Source organism: Melospiza melodia, chromosome 12, assembly GCF_035770615.1.
Source record: "Melospiza melodia melodia isolate bMelMel2 chromosome 12, bMelMel2.pri, whole genome shotgun sequence".
NCBI classification, from domain to species: Eukaryota; Metazoa; Chordata; class Aves; order Passeriformes; family Passerellidae; genus Melospiza; species Melospiza melodia.
Genome location: NC_086205.1, coordinates 9,165,771 through 9,182,981, shown reverse-complemented (window position 1 = coordinate 9,182,981; position 17,211 = coordinate 9,165,771). Strand labels below are relative to the sequence as shown.

The window sequence follows — 17,211 nt, the reverse complement described above, 5'->3', positions numbered from 1 at the left end:
ACAAGAATTGTTGCTTCAGTCCCAGGCAGTTAATTCACAAGCTCTCTTGTTCTAGTGTTTCAGCCCTCCTGATGCACAACATCATGGCCCAATGTGCAGTAACTTCTGCCTGTAGATGGGTTTCACATTGGCTTTACCTTCTCAACCCCCCACAAATGAAAGGAGTAAAAGCTCTGCCTAAACAGGACTCACCTTCCCTCTCTGGCTTGACCAGGTCCAGCATCTGGCACAGCAGGTCCTGGAAGGGCAGAGGCTCTATGCCCATCACCTCCATGCGCTCACACTGCTCCTCATAGAAGAACTCCAGCTCGTACATGGACAGCACCCCGTCCCCATCCAGGTCCATGCAGCGGAACCAGTACTCGATGCTGGGGACACAGCAGGGACACTGCTCACTGCCCTGGGACACCCACACAGCACAGACTACTGCACATTCTCCCTTCCCACCCCCAAGGCTCTGCTGCCACAGCCTGCCATAAACCCAGGGATGACAAGGCCTGTTGGGAAGGGTCAGGGCCCAGGCCAGCACTCCAAGCACGTCCTGTTAGTCTCCCTAGTGACTGTGAGCAGCACAGCCACACTCATTACCTGCCTCACCTGTACCCAGTGTTCACTGTGCTGCAGCCCAAGGGGGGCTCAGGGAGTCCCTGCCTGACCCACCAGCAAGAGCTGGCAAATAGAGCCAGCTCTGAGCCCAGGACACTGCAGGGACCCTGCTGAGGGACAAGGCAGCTGTGGCATGCACTCATTTGCTCCTTTCTACACAAGGCAGAGCTCTCAGACAGCTGCACTCTGTATCCCTCCTCCCCTCTGGAGGGTTCAAGCCTGCAGTTCTGGATTCTTCTTCTCTTGTTATGTGTAAGATCCCTTATGCTAACACTCACATGCACATCTGGATCACCCCTGCACAACAGTCTCCTCCTGGCTGTACAAACCTGGCCACAGGCAGCTTTTACAAAGTGCCACGGTGAAGTTTCCCCACAAACCCTACTTACACACACCCACTCCACCTGTGAAGGGATGTGCCCAACTGCTGCCAGCACCTCAGGAGTGTGTGCTCAGAGCCAGTGCCTCATGGCATGAGGTGATCAAAGGCACTGATAACTACCAATACATTAAAAATTATGAGAAAACTCTGCTTTTACACAAGTTTTCCTCAAGAAAGGCAAATGATTTGACCAACCATCACTGGTAAGATCTTTTCTTCCTAACAACTTCCAGACCCCAAGCTGCTCTCTCTTTTAGAAAGTAGTAGGTCACAGAAGTTTCCTTATCTTATTTGCTCATCTCAATGATTTTCCTAAGACACAGAAATCAGTCTCACCTTGTAGCACTCCTCTTGTCTTCCTCTGAAATCAGGAGCCACACAAAATCTGCATAACTCATGCGCCCTTCCTTTTGAACTTCAGTGCCTCTAGAAGACATAGCAGAAAAAGAATAATTAAAAATCACCAGGCCCCTAAACACTCAAGATATCATCAAAGATATTTTTCAAATCATTAGTGAGAGAAAATGGGGCACTGTCACCTATTTAGCCTGTACTCCCTGCACCCTGCAGCACCAGGTACAGCATTTGCTGCCTTTTATCACAGCAGAGCTGGAGCTCATCTGCCACATCCCCTCCCACAGCACATCCCTTTTCAGAGACTTCAAAGCAGTGCTCTCCAGCTATCCCTGTGCCATGTCTTCCAGCTATGCCCAGTCCTCCCATCCGATGGGATTTTTATTTTGTTTTCTTAAGTTACCCAGAAGTCTCTCACTCCATGTTCAGGTAGCTCCAGCTGGAGCTGGAGTGAAACCTGGAATGGTTTCTGTTGGAAACCATTCTGTATTTCTCAGACTGACAGAAACTGCCTTCCCTTCTTCCCCCAAGCAGTGTGCTACTCCTTACCTCACCACAGCACCACTGAATATCCTCTCAATGATCCTGTTTGACAAAGCTGGAAACAAGGAAAACATGAAGGAAATGAAGCTACAGCTCACAGCAATAACTACAATCAGTTGTTCATGCTGAATCCACACAAAGCCCCTTCCCACTGTTAAAAGGGGCTCCACCTTCACCCACCCAGCCCTGTGATCAACACTCCTGAGTCCTGTGACTGCCACACTCCCCCAGAACCCCCAAGGGCTCCCCATAAATGCCTGCACTTGGAACTCATGGGTCTTTTAGCCCTTTGTGGATTTGTATTCCATTATTTATCTAGGGCCCTTGAACCTCCAAAAACAAATATAACTTTGGGAAAGGAAGTTCTGTGCTGAACTGCAGAGATACTCTGCAGAGTCCATCTGCAAGCTGAGATCCCCCAAGCTTCACTGGACTCTGGATTCCTCTCATGCTTAAGTGGATTGCACTTCAATGATCTCTGAGGTTCACACGGGCTCATCCTTCTTGTCCCTACTTCCAAGTTCCTGCAAAGCTCTCAGTAAATAATAAACAAGTTTCAGGACATTATTTTAGCCTGTCCTCCTGGCAGTGACTCACACAGGAACAGAAGCTCCATCTGTAGCTACTCATGCAGAAAATTGTGTCCCCTGCAGTTCTCTGTGTCTAAGCTTGTCCAACTCCTTCTCTAAAGCAACATTTATTTAAGAGATGGGTGGCTACATTAAAACCTTTTCTGAGGCATCATATTAACCAAACTGAAGACAGGCTTTGGTCTTCAGTAGGAACACTGTGTTTTCAGCAATGCCCTCACCACATTTGCAGGCAGCATACCTTGATCACTGTACCTAGCCAGGTCCTTCTGGCTGATGTAAAGGTCATGGTCAGTATCCAGCTCCCAGAATTTGCAGTATATGACATAAAAGTGCTCATAGGAGAAGTAATCTGTGATCTGATTTATGTCATCCTCTTCTTCTAAGAGAGCAAGAGTCTGAAAGGGTACAAACAAACACAGTGGGAAGTTAAAGCTGGGTGAAGAGGCAGCTCAGCAGCTGAAGTGCTGCAGTTTCTCAGGAAGCTGGGTGAGCACAGCCCTGAGAGCTAACCCCAAGTGCAGCCTTTCCCCAAGAGATGTGGTTGCTGTATTCCTTAGCAGGCCCTTACAGAGCACCTGGCTGGCCGTCCTGCTTAGCACAACACCTCTGCCACTCCTGTCAACAACTTTTGCTCATTTTCAGCCTAGTGAAGAGAAACAGGAACACAAACTGCTGTGTCAGCTGGGATCCATGGTCTGGGAGACAATCCTAACCTGCACCAGAGACTCTTAGAGCCACTTCCAGCAGCAAGTCCACAGTCTTCCACAGGACCTGAGGTATTCTTTACTCATCAGACATCCCTGTCTGCCTCCTGAAGGGCAAAATCAAGTCTTGTTCCAGACTCACACCTGGACTGGGACCCCAAACTAATCCCTCTGACTTCCCTGCGCTGTTGCAGGAATCATTCTGGTTTAACTGGGAGGCTCAGACAGATTTCCAACCATAACATCTGTTGACATGTCTTACTAGGAAACATTTAGTGCTAACATCCATGTTTCATTCCCACTTTACACCTCCCTGTTCTTCCCAGAAACAAGAGGGCATTTGCACATTTCCCAGTGCCACCTCCCTACTTTTCTTCTTGGTGCTGAGGCCAGGAGACACCAGAAGCATTCTTGTCTAATAAATCATGGCTCCAGTGAGCTCCTGCCCTCCAGCCTCTCCCAAGAGAGCAGGCAAAACAGCCTGAGCTATCCCAGGGTGTGCTGGGGTGTCCCCAAGCAGGCAGGCCCAGTGGCCCTGCTACCCACAACCAGAAAAACAGATGCTGTGTTATGTGTTGGCACTGGTATTTCAACATCAACTTCCAGGCACCTCCACATCCAAGGAATCCAACTGGATCCAAACAAAACTCTCACATGCTGCTATCCACCAGGTTCAGTGTTCTGGCAGGGATAACAGGATGGCATTGCCAGACCTGCACTACTCTGACTGCTGACACCCAAGTCTGAACACCTTTGATCCATCACTCACTGGCCTCTCCAGACTCTGTCTGTCTGTCTCTCTTTGCAGATGACAATCACAAAATACCATTTTTGTCTTCTGTAGATCACAGCCAAAGAGGCATTTACACCTGCAGCAAGGAGCTGAACTTCCCTGCTGCAGGAGATGAAAGGCGGAGTAGATGTGAAAGGAGAAAAATTGAGAGAATGTTTAAAGGGAGAAAAGGAGTGAATAAAGATGCAGGATAATCTGGGAAGATTATTTTTAACAGAGGTTGGGAAGGAACAGGGATCCTAGGGCCTGGATTGGCATGAGCCAATTCAAAAGAGCTCATTTTTCCTTTAGCTGGTGGGGTCACCTAGAGGAGATGATGTCTGAAAGGAGAAAGAATGTGAATTCATACTTGAGGAGTTTGAGGAAGACAGCACACTACACCTGGAAGGGCAAACAGGACACAGGAGGGAAATCTCACTGGTTTAGCCAGTCCTTCACCTTTCAGCTCAAGACTTTCTGGCTCTTCAGGCTGGGCTGGACATGAGAAGCCTGAGACAGTCTTAACCTGGTGCTCTTTGGGCAAAATACACAGAGGACAGAGAACCAAATCCTGACATAAGGACACACTGCAGTCACTGGAACAAGAACTAAGCTCCATTCATTATCCTGTGGAGATAGCTCCTGAGGTGCCTCATCCTGCAATTGCAGAGATATTCCTGAGCAGCTGTCAGTGGGCTGAGGGCTGCCTAGGAGGCAGGAAATTGGCTCTCCTACCCTTGGCACTCCTGCAGCTCTTCTTGGCTGCTTGTGAGCCACTTCACATGGATGCAATGCCATGTCCTGCTTCCCCTCCTGCTGTCTGGACCAGGAGCCAGGCTGCTGCTCCATGTGGCCTCAGAGCAGGAAAACAGTCACACCCTGACCCTCTCTCAGCACCCTGGGGCCACTCCTGTCCCTGCTCTTCTCACCTCAACTCAGGCACAGCTCCTCCAGTATCCCCAGCAGACTCCCGGCCCTGAGCACCTGGCTCATCCCACTGCAGCCCAGGAGCAGCTCCCTCAGCACCCAGGCACAGAACAGGGGATGCTGCTGCACCCTGGCTCCTGCTCCCACACACACCCACGTACCTGCAGGAAGTTGCTTTTCCTCAGCTCTGTCAGAGTGATCTTCCCCGACCAGGAGCGATTGACTGTGTAGAATATCCTCTGGATAACCTGCAACAAATGAACACTGCTCTTGAAATCAACTCCTGAAACACAGCACTCTGGGAATTTAAATGCTTGGTTTATTCACTCATCTTAAGCAGACCTCTGTTTGAAAACTGTTGTGGGATCTTTTCTGTAGATACTACTATCCTTAAGTGACTACACAGTCTGAAAGTAACACTTGCTTCTTAAACAGTATTATCCCTTTTATCCCTTTCCAGTGTGGAAATATTTCCACTGCTCTAAATTCACTTCTTTGGGCATGCAGATGTATTATTAAAAAAAAAAAGACTTCTGATTCTTCTGGTTCCTGCAGAGGAAACAAGACATGTAAATGAAAGAGAAGGTGAATGTCTGACCCATTGTAACTATAACAATATAACAATGCCTTATGTTCCAGTGCCTCTGCTGAAAGTAAGCACGAAAGGTTCTGTTTGCAATTATTTTGGGCAGGTGTTAAACTTGTTTGGCTCCTTTCCAGATCTGTCTCTGGTGAAAGTGAGCAAAAATCATGGGGAAGAGGCAAAGAACTCTCAGAAGCCAAAAGCAAACAGCTCCCAGTGTGAGACTGAGCTCACTCCCAAGCTCCTCAAAAAAGCAAACAGCCCTTCCCAGTCTGCTCCTTGTCAGCTGTCAAGTAACATCACAGGGTGGGGAAACACAAAGGTTTATTCTTGTATGTGCTTGGTCACACATAACAGGGCAAACAGCAACAAATAAATATCACTGGCATGAGAAAGGAGAATAGAATTAATTTGCCTATCAGCACTGAAATCTTGTTGACCAAACCTACTACAAACCTTTGATGTGTCTAACATCTAAGCACATCACCCCAGAGTTTTGGTAACCTTCAGTGCACACTATTCCAACACAAAAATTAACTTTACACAACAATGTGGACATTACAGGGATCAATGCAGCTAGCAGATTAAATGGGATAGATTTCTCCTTTAGCCAGAACTAATTTCAAGTGGGCAACCACTACTGAAGGGCCATCTTTGGACTCAGTCAAGTGCTGGTTCTTAGTCCAGAACAGATGCAGAACCAAGTATGAGATTGCTCCCAGCAGTCTGCTTTGGGGTGCACAGTGAGAGAGCAACTGATGATGGCACACACAACTCTGAGAGCACCAAGAATGATGTCAGGATTCAAATGTACCCTGAAGAGACAGAACTGATTAATTCAACTTAGCTGAACACAACACCTTTGGTAACACTGCAGGCTCTTCATTCCTCCAGGCTCAGAGGTGGATATCCTTTTAAAGTTGGGTGTCATTTTAACTAAAAACAGACCAAAAACTAGATCTATCCTAACTGTGGCAATCACTGAGCAATGTTCTGTGGCCTGTGTAGCACAAGATGTCAGATTAGGTAATCACAGTGATCCTTTCTGGTCTTAAGCAAAATGTTTGTTTCTTCTTTCATGCCTCTGGTAGCCACTGCCATTCCAGTCTCCATTTCTCAACTTTGTTTGGCTTTTGTTTCCAGCTTCACAAGAGCTCAGAGACTGGAGTGGTGTCACCTCTCACATCACCCATTATCACACCTGACAAATTTGTAGCAACTCTTAAAAATACAGGGTGTTCACACCATTCCAAGGACTCCAAAATAGCAATCCTAAGAATCAGAAACAGGACCCCATACCAGTAATTCTTCTTCTCTTCTGCCTGCAGGGTAGTAAAAGACAACAAGCTATTCCCATTTGTGACACATAAACACTGTTTGTCTACCAGACCACATTGATAAAGATGTTCCATCTGCTCCCTCCTCACCCATCTGTAAAAAAAAGCCATTCAGAGGCAAAATGGGATCTCTTTTCATGTCTCTTACCATGTCCAGTCACTCAGTGAAGGCTTTATTATTCAAATAATGGCCCAGTTTCCATGGACAGTACACAGTATATATCTCACTATAAAATCTCAGTATTTATCCTTTTCTTTTCCAGGTTGTAAACCCCAAGCTGTCAAAAAAAGCATTTGGGAAACGTCCTAGATCATGACCCAACCTGAGATGATGTGCAGCATGAAAACCACACTGGTCCCTTAGGCCATAACTGGCTTCATTTTTCTTAGCTCAGTACACAACCATAGACCCATAGAACATCTTGAGTTGGAAGAGGGCACAAGGATCATGGAGTCAAATTCTTAATTAGCCTTTGGAAAGAGGAGCCTCTTTCTACTGCCCCATTATCCTCATGTAATTAATAGACCTCCAGGCCAAAGCCATTCACAGATGAGTTCCAGACTCTTCCCCAGTCTTCCCACAGAAGAACAAAAACAATTGTAGACAAAACAGGAACCTTTATTAATCCCTATGGCCATTGTCCCCTTACACATTTGCACTGATGCTACTGTAAAAGCTGAAGCACTTTTCCACAAGCTTTAACCTTTAAACTGTTTTTAGCACACAGTTTTCCAAGGGTAGCATGCACTGCTAACTCTGAGCCTGGTTTGAATATTCAGGTAGAAGTCACACTAAAGCTTTACAACAAATCCCACAGGGTATTCTGTGATGTTCTGCATCATCTTCACCAGTTCAGGAGTTGTCTCTGTTGAAACAAACACAACTGCTTTAGTAATACAGTGGCCAATAAAACAGATATGATACAGATGAAATTCCAGCCCATTGTGTCCAAAAGGCCCTTTAAAAGGTTCTGAGGTGGCAGTAAGAACTGAAATGTGCATTCACATCTTACCCATCCTAGACTGTGAAGTCACTCTCCAGGAGATCTCAGCCAGGTGATGCTGTACCCAGCAATGAACACAAAGCCATGTGTCCTCATGGCCCTGGTCTGTAACACAAACATGAACTGTGACTCTTGTGTGGCAGCAAATACAGCACTCTGTCTGTGTAAGGAGGTATAAGGCACTCTACCTTGCAGCAATAAAAATGATCCAAGTGGTCTCAAAATCCAAGGACAAAGCTGTTTCCTTCATTGCCTGCTGGTGGAAATTCTGGATTTTGTAGCACTAAAGAGGGATGTGCCAAACTGTCTGTGGAAGGAGAGGTGAGCAATAGGAACTGCTGCTACCAGGGAGCCACTGCTGCAGAGCCCCGAGTGCTGCCCCTCCAGATGGGCACAGCCTGCCCAGCAGCCTCCTGCCTGCCCAGGGCTGGCCCTGCTCCAGCCCAGGGAGATTCTGCTGTCAGCACAGACCCCCAGAGCAGCTGTCAGGTGTGCTGCTCCACAGCCCTCTCCTCAGCTCCAGGCACCACCAGTCCCTGCTGCCTTTGGAGCAAGCCTGGAATCCACCTGTGTCCCAGCACTGCCAGAGGGATGTCCAAAGGCTCTGAGTGCAGCAGGAAAGCACAGCACACATACAGGCAGGATCAAGAAGCACTCAGGAGCTTCATGTATTCATCATTGTCTGGCTCTGTGACTGCTTTGGTGACACAGCACCAGACCCAGGTACCAGGGAAGTGCTGCAAAAGGAGAGAGGAAGGAAAAGGTGCTGCCTTGAGCAGCAGCCTGCACTTCAGTTAACTGGAAGTGGAAGCTCAGCTTCACACAGCTGGTCCCAGCCACATTGCGCAGTGCCCTGGGTGAGTCCAGAAAGGGCAGCAAGGGTGATCATGTGAGGGATTACCCTACAAAGACATTTGTTTCTTGCCTGAAGAATACAGGAACAGTAAGAGGAACCCATAAAGGCAGATGCAGAGAATTGCCTTTGTCAGCAGCCAGGGCAACCACACATGGCACTGACCCATGGACACTGCAGTCAGAAACCAACCCTAGGTGTGACCTTAAACCTTTCAGTCTCACCCTTAGGTGTGACCTTAAACCTTTCAGTCTCACCCTTCCACGCAATTGAAACACCAAATACCAGGGTGCATTGTGCCACAGGCACTTCCCACACTCACCCATTAACATGCCTCCATAATTCCCTGGCCATTCCCATACCTGTTCTGGCTTAATATTTATGTTGTCTTGCTCCACAGGGACTAAACATATTGATTATACCCTGCTATTCACTGTCATGTTCAAGTGCATCTACAATTGATTATACAATGCCATTGCTCACTGTCATGTTCAAGTGCATCTACAACATTTAGAATGGATTCTCATTACACATTTTCATTAGTGTGACAGTTCAGGGTTTGCCCTGAAGAAGTGTCTTTGTGCCATCTGCTCCTTACAGGAAAGGAACAAGCACGTGTGTGCCAGGAGCCTCCCAGCTGCCATGTGTGGTGCAGCCCCAGGCAGGCCCTGGCAAGCAAACAGGAGAAACTTGAAGCCCTGAGCCCTGTTGGATAGACCTCCCACCAGGTCTGTCATTATTTGAATTTGTTACTGCTGCAGAGAGAAAACTTCCCAACATTTATACCTTTTATCCAGATTCACACCCAACACCAGTCAAGCTCAAGGCTTAAAAAAGGTACAAACATACTTAGGTAAAGTACCAGTCTTAGTGCTGACTGCAGAGCTGGAACAAAGCTACTGAACAAACCCCAGCCACAAAAGCTTGGGGACAGAGAGCCTGCACAGGCATCCTGGCAAAAGAAAGGTTGGACAGCAGATCCCTGGAGGCAAATGGTGCTTTGCACTGAGGAACAGTCATGGATTCTCCAAGCCTCAGTGACAGAACCCTTCAAACAGGCAGCCTTCCATGTCTCAGCAGCCCAGCACTATTCAGGGTGACTTAGCAGCTCCCAAAGACCAAAGGACTTTTTTTCCATTCATCAGGCCAAAAAAGATGTTTTCATAGATTTGCTTAAGACCAGAAAGAACCATTATTAACCTTTAGAATAACCCTTGGCACACACAAGCAGATTATTTTTCTTTTGGAAGCAGTAGTTAAAGTACCTCATGGTGAGTAATATTAAAAACACCTATATTTTTAAATGACTGAAGGATTTGCTGGTAGGAAGAGTGACAGACCCCAAAGGGAGGCAGAGGCAGCCCAGGGGATCAGGGAAGCAGCCTACCGTGGTGATATACCGGGAATGGAACTCCGGAGCGTCCTTCAGGAACGTGAGGCCAGGATGAGTTTCTACCACATCCTGCAAGGTAAGAGAAAATGAAATGAAATAGATTTTCTTCTCCTTTAAATGCTTAGAAGTTACTGGGTTTACAAACCAATACTTTTGCTTACTCTCAAAACTATTTGCAGCATTAACAGTAAAATTGAAATCTTTTAATCTACCAAGAGAACCTTCTATTACAGTAATAGAATGCCTTTGCTGGCAATACGCACCTGGTGGGCCAGTTTGATTTACTTAAGGACAGAAAAACAAAGGAAGAGAGTTAGTGAGTAGATGAAAACTCATTTTCATTGAATGAGACAATAATTAATTAGTTGACCATGCAACTATCTCCTCTCCAAGATTTTTGTTTTCCTCCATTCATTGAAGATATTAACATTTGTTAGAACTAGGTGTCAGAAATAAACATTCCTTGAGAAAGTCTCCTATGTCAAATTTAAGCTGTGTGAGCCTCAGAATGCTTACAGATACGATCAGTATTTTTCCAAAATTCACTTGGACTACCTGTGGAGATGCCTCTTTCTCAAGACCAGCTTTTTGTAAGTCAAACACTGGCTCACAATGCCAAATCTGCATGATCAAATCCATGGAGAAACTGCTCAGATCCTGCATGAATCAGTTCAGATCCTGCATGAATCAATGCCTGTGTAATTTCTCCATGTCTGACTCCTCTACCCTTTAAAGGTGTTCCAAGTTCTGCTGTGCCTGTTCCATGGTGCCCTCAGGGGTGTGATATACCCAGTTTTTGGGCAGTATAACAGGATGTCTCACATGGTGGCGTAAATCAGGGTAATTTTGCTGATCTCTGGCTGACTGACAGGACTGTGCATGCCTTGGATTGCACCAGGAGCTAAAGAGCAGAGCTGCAATCCACCAGGAAAGGCAGTGTGCCCAGTGGAGAAGAGATGAAGAGCAACATGAGAAAATGTACCCATTACAGCCCCAGTTCTGTCTGAGACAGAAACAGCCAGCACAGACACAAAATCTTTCCCCAGCAGCATCTCCACAGAGGTTTTACCCAGAGGGCAGCACTGTGTGAGAAATCTAGGGATGCGTGGAAAAGATCAGAAAAAGTGCAACTGCTGATCAGAGGAGCAGATAAATGTGATTTAGAGACACTATAGAGAAGCCCTATCCAGAGTCTGCATAAATGGTCACACATAATTAAAACTATACTTTGTTAAAGTTAATTAAAGGAAAGAAAGACATAAAATGAGGATGTGCAGATTTAGCCTGAATATGAGGGGAAAAAAAGCAGTGACATTTGTGCACTTGCAGGTTTAGAGGCATATACAGAACAATTAGAACTGCAAAAATTTTGCCAAGATCTCCATGTGATACTGTATCTGGTAGTCTGGCTAGACAAATTTAATTACAACTGTCTTGCCAAGCGACTTTTACAAAACTTTTCCAATAAGCTTTTATGTTGTACTTGACTATCAACAGCAACAAGCATTTTTCCCAATATCCACATAGAGAAATGGGAGAAATTCCAGGCTGGTTACAAGGCACTGATAAATATGAATCCTGACAAGAGACCAGTTCTCAATGCCTTCAGCAGCATCTGCAGCTGGTTTGGCACTTAAGCACTTCAAAAGCTCATTACTATTTCACTCCAAGATGAACCCCACCCAGGTGCTGTTCAAACCAAAGGTCTGCTCGTCCCTGGTAAACATTTACTGCCATGGGAACAAAGAAGGTGCCAAGTGAACGCAGCAGAGCTGGGGCAGTACCTGCAGCAGCGGGATGAAATCCTCCTGTTGTAGGCAGTCACAGCCAGGCTTGGCCAGGAGGGAAGTGAACCTGGAGGCATCGTCGTGGCAGCTCCGCAGGATTCTGTGGGAGAGGGGAGGAGTTACACCCAGCCCTTCCCACCTCCCAGGAGCCCCGGCAGGGTCACAAGGGCCTTGGAGCACAATACACCTGTGCTGGAATCACTCACTGCTGACCTCACACTGCCAGCACTTCCTTCAAGGTCTTTCAGCTGCACCAGGGCACCCAGCAGGGATTTTTTCCCAGGTTAACACTGCTGTGGTAAAGCAGCTTTTTTACTAAGCACCCGTGGAATCAGAGTAACCTGACTCTTGCCAATGCTGCAGGCTCACTCCAAGTGAACAGCACCAGCCCAGTGGGATGCCACAGGATGTGCTCTCCAATGTAACCCTTCACTAAACTGCAGGATTTGAGGAGATTGCCAAACTACAGGGACTGAACATTCACCCAGAAAAATCACTTCTCAGAAGGAAAAAGGGCATCCCCTGTTAATTATGGCCCATCTGGAGCTGTGCACCAAAGCCACAGAGAACAGCCTAATGAAGGCATTAGTAGGACTGAGCATTTGGAGAAGGGTGTAAACTCAGTCCCCTCTGGCTGACAGTGTGCATCTGACACACCAGCTCTTGTCTCTGTCTTCTTCTCACACAAAATACTGCACTGGCCAAAGGTGTCACAGTTATGAGATTGACCCCAGAGAAACTCATGAAGAGAGGAACTCCATGCCATTTACCAAACACTGGTAACAGAACACAACATTTGAATGTATCAAACACTATGTTGTTCACATAGTATCAGGGAAACTCAGAAAACCACACTGTTTTCTTCATTAACTCTGAAAATATAAATGCACTGTAATTATTTACTGTGAGTGATTATTCACCACTCTCCTCTCCTGAAAGTGCACGAACATAGTACTGAAGTGGCTGTAGTTCTCCAGCAGAGATCACACTAACTTGTTTTCTGCTAATTCTGGCCTCATCATTCTAGGAAAGGCAGACTTTACAAAAAAAGGGCTCCATTAAATAAGCAAAAAAAGATTTAGCAATCCTTTTGGCTGCACATTCCTATCATGGTAACTGTCAATTAACAGATATATTCTAAATCAGCTGCAGAAAGAGTTGCTAATGTTTTAGCTTAAAAAATCTGGCACAAAGATGAATCCCAAAGCCCTGTTTTAGCCACAAACAAAAAGATCTGACATTCAGAAGTGTTTTATATTGAGAAATTCCTAAAGACTTGACAAGCAGTGAGCATGTGGCATCTTGAGAAGTCAGTCATATACTAAGAAAATTGAAAATAGGCTTCAGCAACTAAAGAGACCTGGTTTAAAGTTACACCTGTGCTCACATGGCTGCAGTCTAACTATACCAGAAATACTACATTTCTTCTGTTTTTCAGCTTTCCAGCAAAGATTTTATAACTGTCAGAGGGGAAGAGGAGGGGATACAAAATAATCTTTCTAAAAGAGCAATTAAGTGACAAAAGCATACAAAGTTTGGCTTGGAAGTGGGAGAGTTAAGAAGATACAGAAGAGGGACATGACCACAGTCTGCAAATATCTGAAGGATGTGAAAATCAGAGAAGTGAAAATGTGGTATCACACATTAGGGATTAATTAGAAGTAATTGGAGGAACCTAAGGAAGGAAAATATATTGTCTGTGTCAAGACAAACTTAGAGACCACAGTCACCCCTAACATTTTTGTAATTTTGCCAGGGTAACTAGAAGCTGTTTTGACAACATCATCACAGGAAATACTTTGGGAATTCAGGGTTAAAGGCTACATCAAGAATCTGAAGAGCAACCATTAAGTTAAAAATTAGAATTCTCTCTGGAGAGGAGATGGAGACGCTGTTCAGGTGTTTCACAGAGCACACTAAAGCCTGAATTGCCCTGGAGGGAAAAAGATTAGGCAAGAAAACAAGTCTGCTCCATGTCAGAGCTGACTCCAAGCACAATGCATCCACCCAGAGCTCTCCATTTTCACAGTGTGGACTGTCAACCTCCACAGATGAATTCAATAGCTTGCTTGGGAAGGTAGTAACTATTAAAGCTCCCAGAGTACCCAGTTATATGATGATGCTTATTTCCACATTCCTCTCTCTGTCCTGTAACACTATCACATACCTCCTTCCCCAATTCCCAAATGGCATTTGCTTAGTGCACCAGTCTACAGCAATAAGGCTGGGCACAAATATACCCCAAATGCACAACTACCAGCTACATCAGGATAGCTGACATTTCTGGGGAGCTTGTAAATATATTTTATACACTAACTAACTCAAAACATCTTAGTATCTATAAAATTACTTCCAAGTTTGTGAATGTCACATGGAAACAAGTGTTCAGAGGGTCTGGTGGGGGGGGGAATCTCAAGCTGATGGAGATTTTTAAGTCACTTAAAGAAGAGGAAAATTGTATGAAAAGTCTGGTAGAAAAGAAGGAAAAAAATGTATTTGTATGGCAGGCAGATGTCTTCTTCCAGAAAGAGTTTTGCATTTGCTGTACTCACTTTCTCCACATGGACACAAAGGAGTGCACAGAGACACATCCTGTCCTCTCTCCCCCAGATGCATAGAACAGAGGTGCTTTCCAGTAGAGTGGGCAGCCACAGATCTGCAAGGAAAAACCAGGGCAAGGAGGAATACAAGAGCAGTCCCAAGAGGAACCTTTCACCAGATTCACCACTGAGACTTTACACAAGGGAAATAAAGTGGCAATGGCTTTCTGACTCACCTGTGTGCCATTTACTGTGTGCCAAGGTTGAGAATTCACACATCACTTTCTACTTTGTCATGTGCCCTTTCAAGAGGCTGAGAAACACTCCTCCCAGGCTAGGAAAAGGATCTGGACTACTCAAGCTCTGAACTGTTTAGCACAGTTCCTGGGGGTGGAATGGAGAGACTGGCACCTCCTTCCAGAAGGACACTGACAGCAGCTACATCCCCCACCCACCCTAAAACAGGAGGGTCTATTCTCCTATGGGATAACCTGTCACAGGCAGCAAGGGAACCTCAAGTCTAATTACAGACAATTAATGAGTAAATGCCTAAAGGTGAAGTCAATCCCACCCTTTAATTCTCAGTGCAGTGCCTTCCACCCAGCACAGTCCATTATTTCCAACACTGCAAGATCTCAGCAGGGGAACACAAAAATGAAAGCACACATGGGAAGGATTTATTCCAGCCAAAGGACTCCCTGAGCAGCACTTTTGAACCAGCCTCTGCAGAAGCTGCTGGCTCTCAATGGCAGCCCATGAAAGCTTGGAGAGAGCATCATTGCTCTGTTTACAGTGCCAGAGACTCAGTCAGGGCAAGCTGATCATCCAGGATGTGTCTGATAAATGCTGGTTTTAGATCAGCAGCACTGTGAACTGCAGCTGAGGGAGAGGCAAAGAGTGTGCTCCCACACAAGTGCTGTGTGCTGTGCCCTGAAGGCAGAACTCAGCACCAGCTGCACCACTGGATGTGCACAGCTCAGGGGCTGGGGGCTCACTGGACATTTCCCCCTTCCACATCCAGGAGCTGGAAGTTGAAAGCTGCTTCCTCACACAACGCTGCAATAGCACCTATAGCTCATGCTAGCTGAGCAGGACAGCTACAAAAAGCCACAAAACAGGCAGCTGATACCACCTGAAACCACAGAAGCAGACAAGTTACTGCCTCTGAGTTTCTCAATCTTCTGGGCACAAATATGAAGGAATAAAGAAACAAAAATGCAATTTGTAGTTGCTAAGAAATCTTAGAGAACTGCTTCATAAATGAAAGCAAGAACAAACATATCTGATGTGACAATCAGCAAACTGAGCTCATTTTTGTTTACTATTATCTAAATCTAAACAAAAACTTCAGATCAAAAGGAAACTGGTTCTTTTTTTCCCTACAACAGCTGTGAGATAGACTGAAACTACAACAAAGTCTCTCTCCCAAAATTAAAAACCTAAAGAATAGATTCACTGAATCATTAGGGTTGGAAAAAACCTCCAGGACCATCAGTGGTTACCTTAGCAATTTTCCCCATTTCACAGATGCTTGCTTTCCCATCTTCAAACTCTGCAAAGGCCTCTTCAATCCTGGCAATGATTTCCTCATGATTAGTGCAGACACTGGGGAGTCCTTTAGGGAAGTAGAAACGTGGAATGTTTATGGGCACAGGGGTACTGCTGCTGGCTTTATTCACAGGCAGAGGAGTGCAAGTGCTAACCACAGGCTGCAGGGGGGCTGGAGATGGAGTTCCTGCCTTCTTCTCTTGTTTACTTTGAACCTGAAAATACAGTGAAAAACAAACACATTTTAACATCATGGTACACGGAGCAGGAAAAAACAGTTTGTGCTTCCAGTGATTAGGACAAAATTAAAGCCCACCAACAATTAAATTATGGCACAGGGATAAAAATGCATCTTAAATAGGCAATGACAATTTTCTGCATTATTAACCAGTGTGTATTTAGGATGTCACATATTTCTGAGCATTTTACATATGTAGCTGTGGCTCATGATTTCCTATTGAGTCACTGTGCAACTCAGTGATACCACAAAGGACAAAGCTATTTCCTCTCATGCTGGACTTGGTCTTGTCATTCTGCCCCATGAACAACAAACTATCTGCTCTTCAGTATTTCCCCTCTGAACCAGAGCACCCACCCACACAAACAGCTTGCCTAAAGTATGAGCAAAGCTACATTCAAACAAGGACATTTTCTATCCATTGGGAGCATAATTAGCTTTGTCAAAGCACTCACTACATCAGAGATAAATTAAGAAAATATTTTCAAGACTTCCTTCCCAACTTCAGCAAGCCTTTTATTTTGTGCCCAACTTAAACAGTCCCAGACCTGATTTTGTGAAAGGTACTAAGCACTGGTAAATCAATTTTTCCATCAGGAACTAGGAGCAGCCAGCAGAGTGCCATTAGGCATTCACATGATGTCTTTTCCTCACTCTTTTCCTATCTGTAACAAACACATGGCTGATATGGTGATCCCCTCCCCAGTCAATCTCCAGTTCTAGCTCTACATCACAGGCAGCATTTGTATGTAAGTACACAATGAGACCCTAAAAATTCCCTAAACCAGGGAATTTTTCAGACATGGGAGGAAACATTTTTTAAACTCTGACAAGCAACTACAGTATAAGCTGCAAAATCAGTTGCTGGAATGTGGAAGGATGAGGAACTCCCTGCCCCCCCAGAGAGACACTCCTTCTTGGGAAAAGGCAACAGGCTTTCCCACTGCACAATGGTTCCAATGCAAGAGTTTTATTAATATAACAACATATGTGATAAGGAGCAGAAGGCAACAGTCAAGTAAATACAGCTGTGACTTTCAGTTTGTT

The 17,211-nt window shown here is 45.5% G+C and overlaps 1 protein-coding gene across 4 annotated transcripts in view; it reads right to left on the bottom strand.

Moving 5' to 3' along the window:
- The window catches only part of PPP2R3A (protein phosphatase 2 regulatory subunit B''alpha), a 55,012-nt gene that overhangs the window by 9,000 nt on the left and 28,801 nt on the right, over window positions 1-17,211 (bottom strand). For all 4 annotated transcript variants that reach the window (XM_063166699.1, XM_063166701.1, XM_063166700.1 and 1 more), the window contains 9 exons: window positions 15,881-16,141; window positions 14,391-14,494; window positions 11,836-11,938; window positions 10,046-10,120; window positions 5,043-5,129; window positions 2,717-2,873; window positions 1,892-1,940; window positions 1,325-1,414; window positions 193-368 (listed from right to left, as the gene is read on the bottom strand). In XM_063166699.1, coding sequence (XP_063022769.1) covers window positions 193-368; window positions 1,325-1,414; window positions 1,892-1,940; window positions 2,717-2,873; window positions 5,043-5,129; window positions 10,046-10,120; window positions 11,836-11,938; window positions 14,391-14,494; window positions 15,881-16,141 — 1,102 coding nt within the window. The remainder of the gene's footprint in view (window positions 1-192; window positions 369-1,324; window positions 1,415-1,891; window positions 1,941-2,716; window positions 2,874-5,042; window positions 5,130-10,045; window positions 10,121-11,835; window positions 11,939-14,390; window positions 14,495-15,880; window positions 16,142-17,211) is intronic.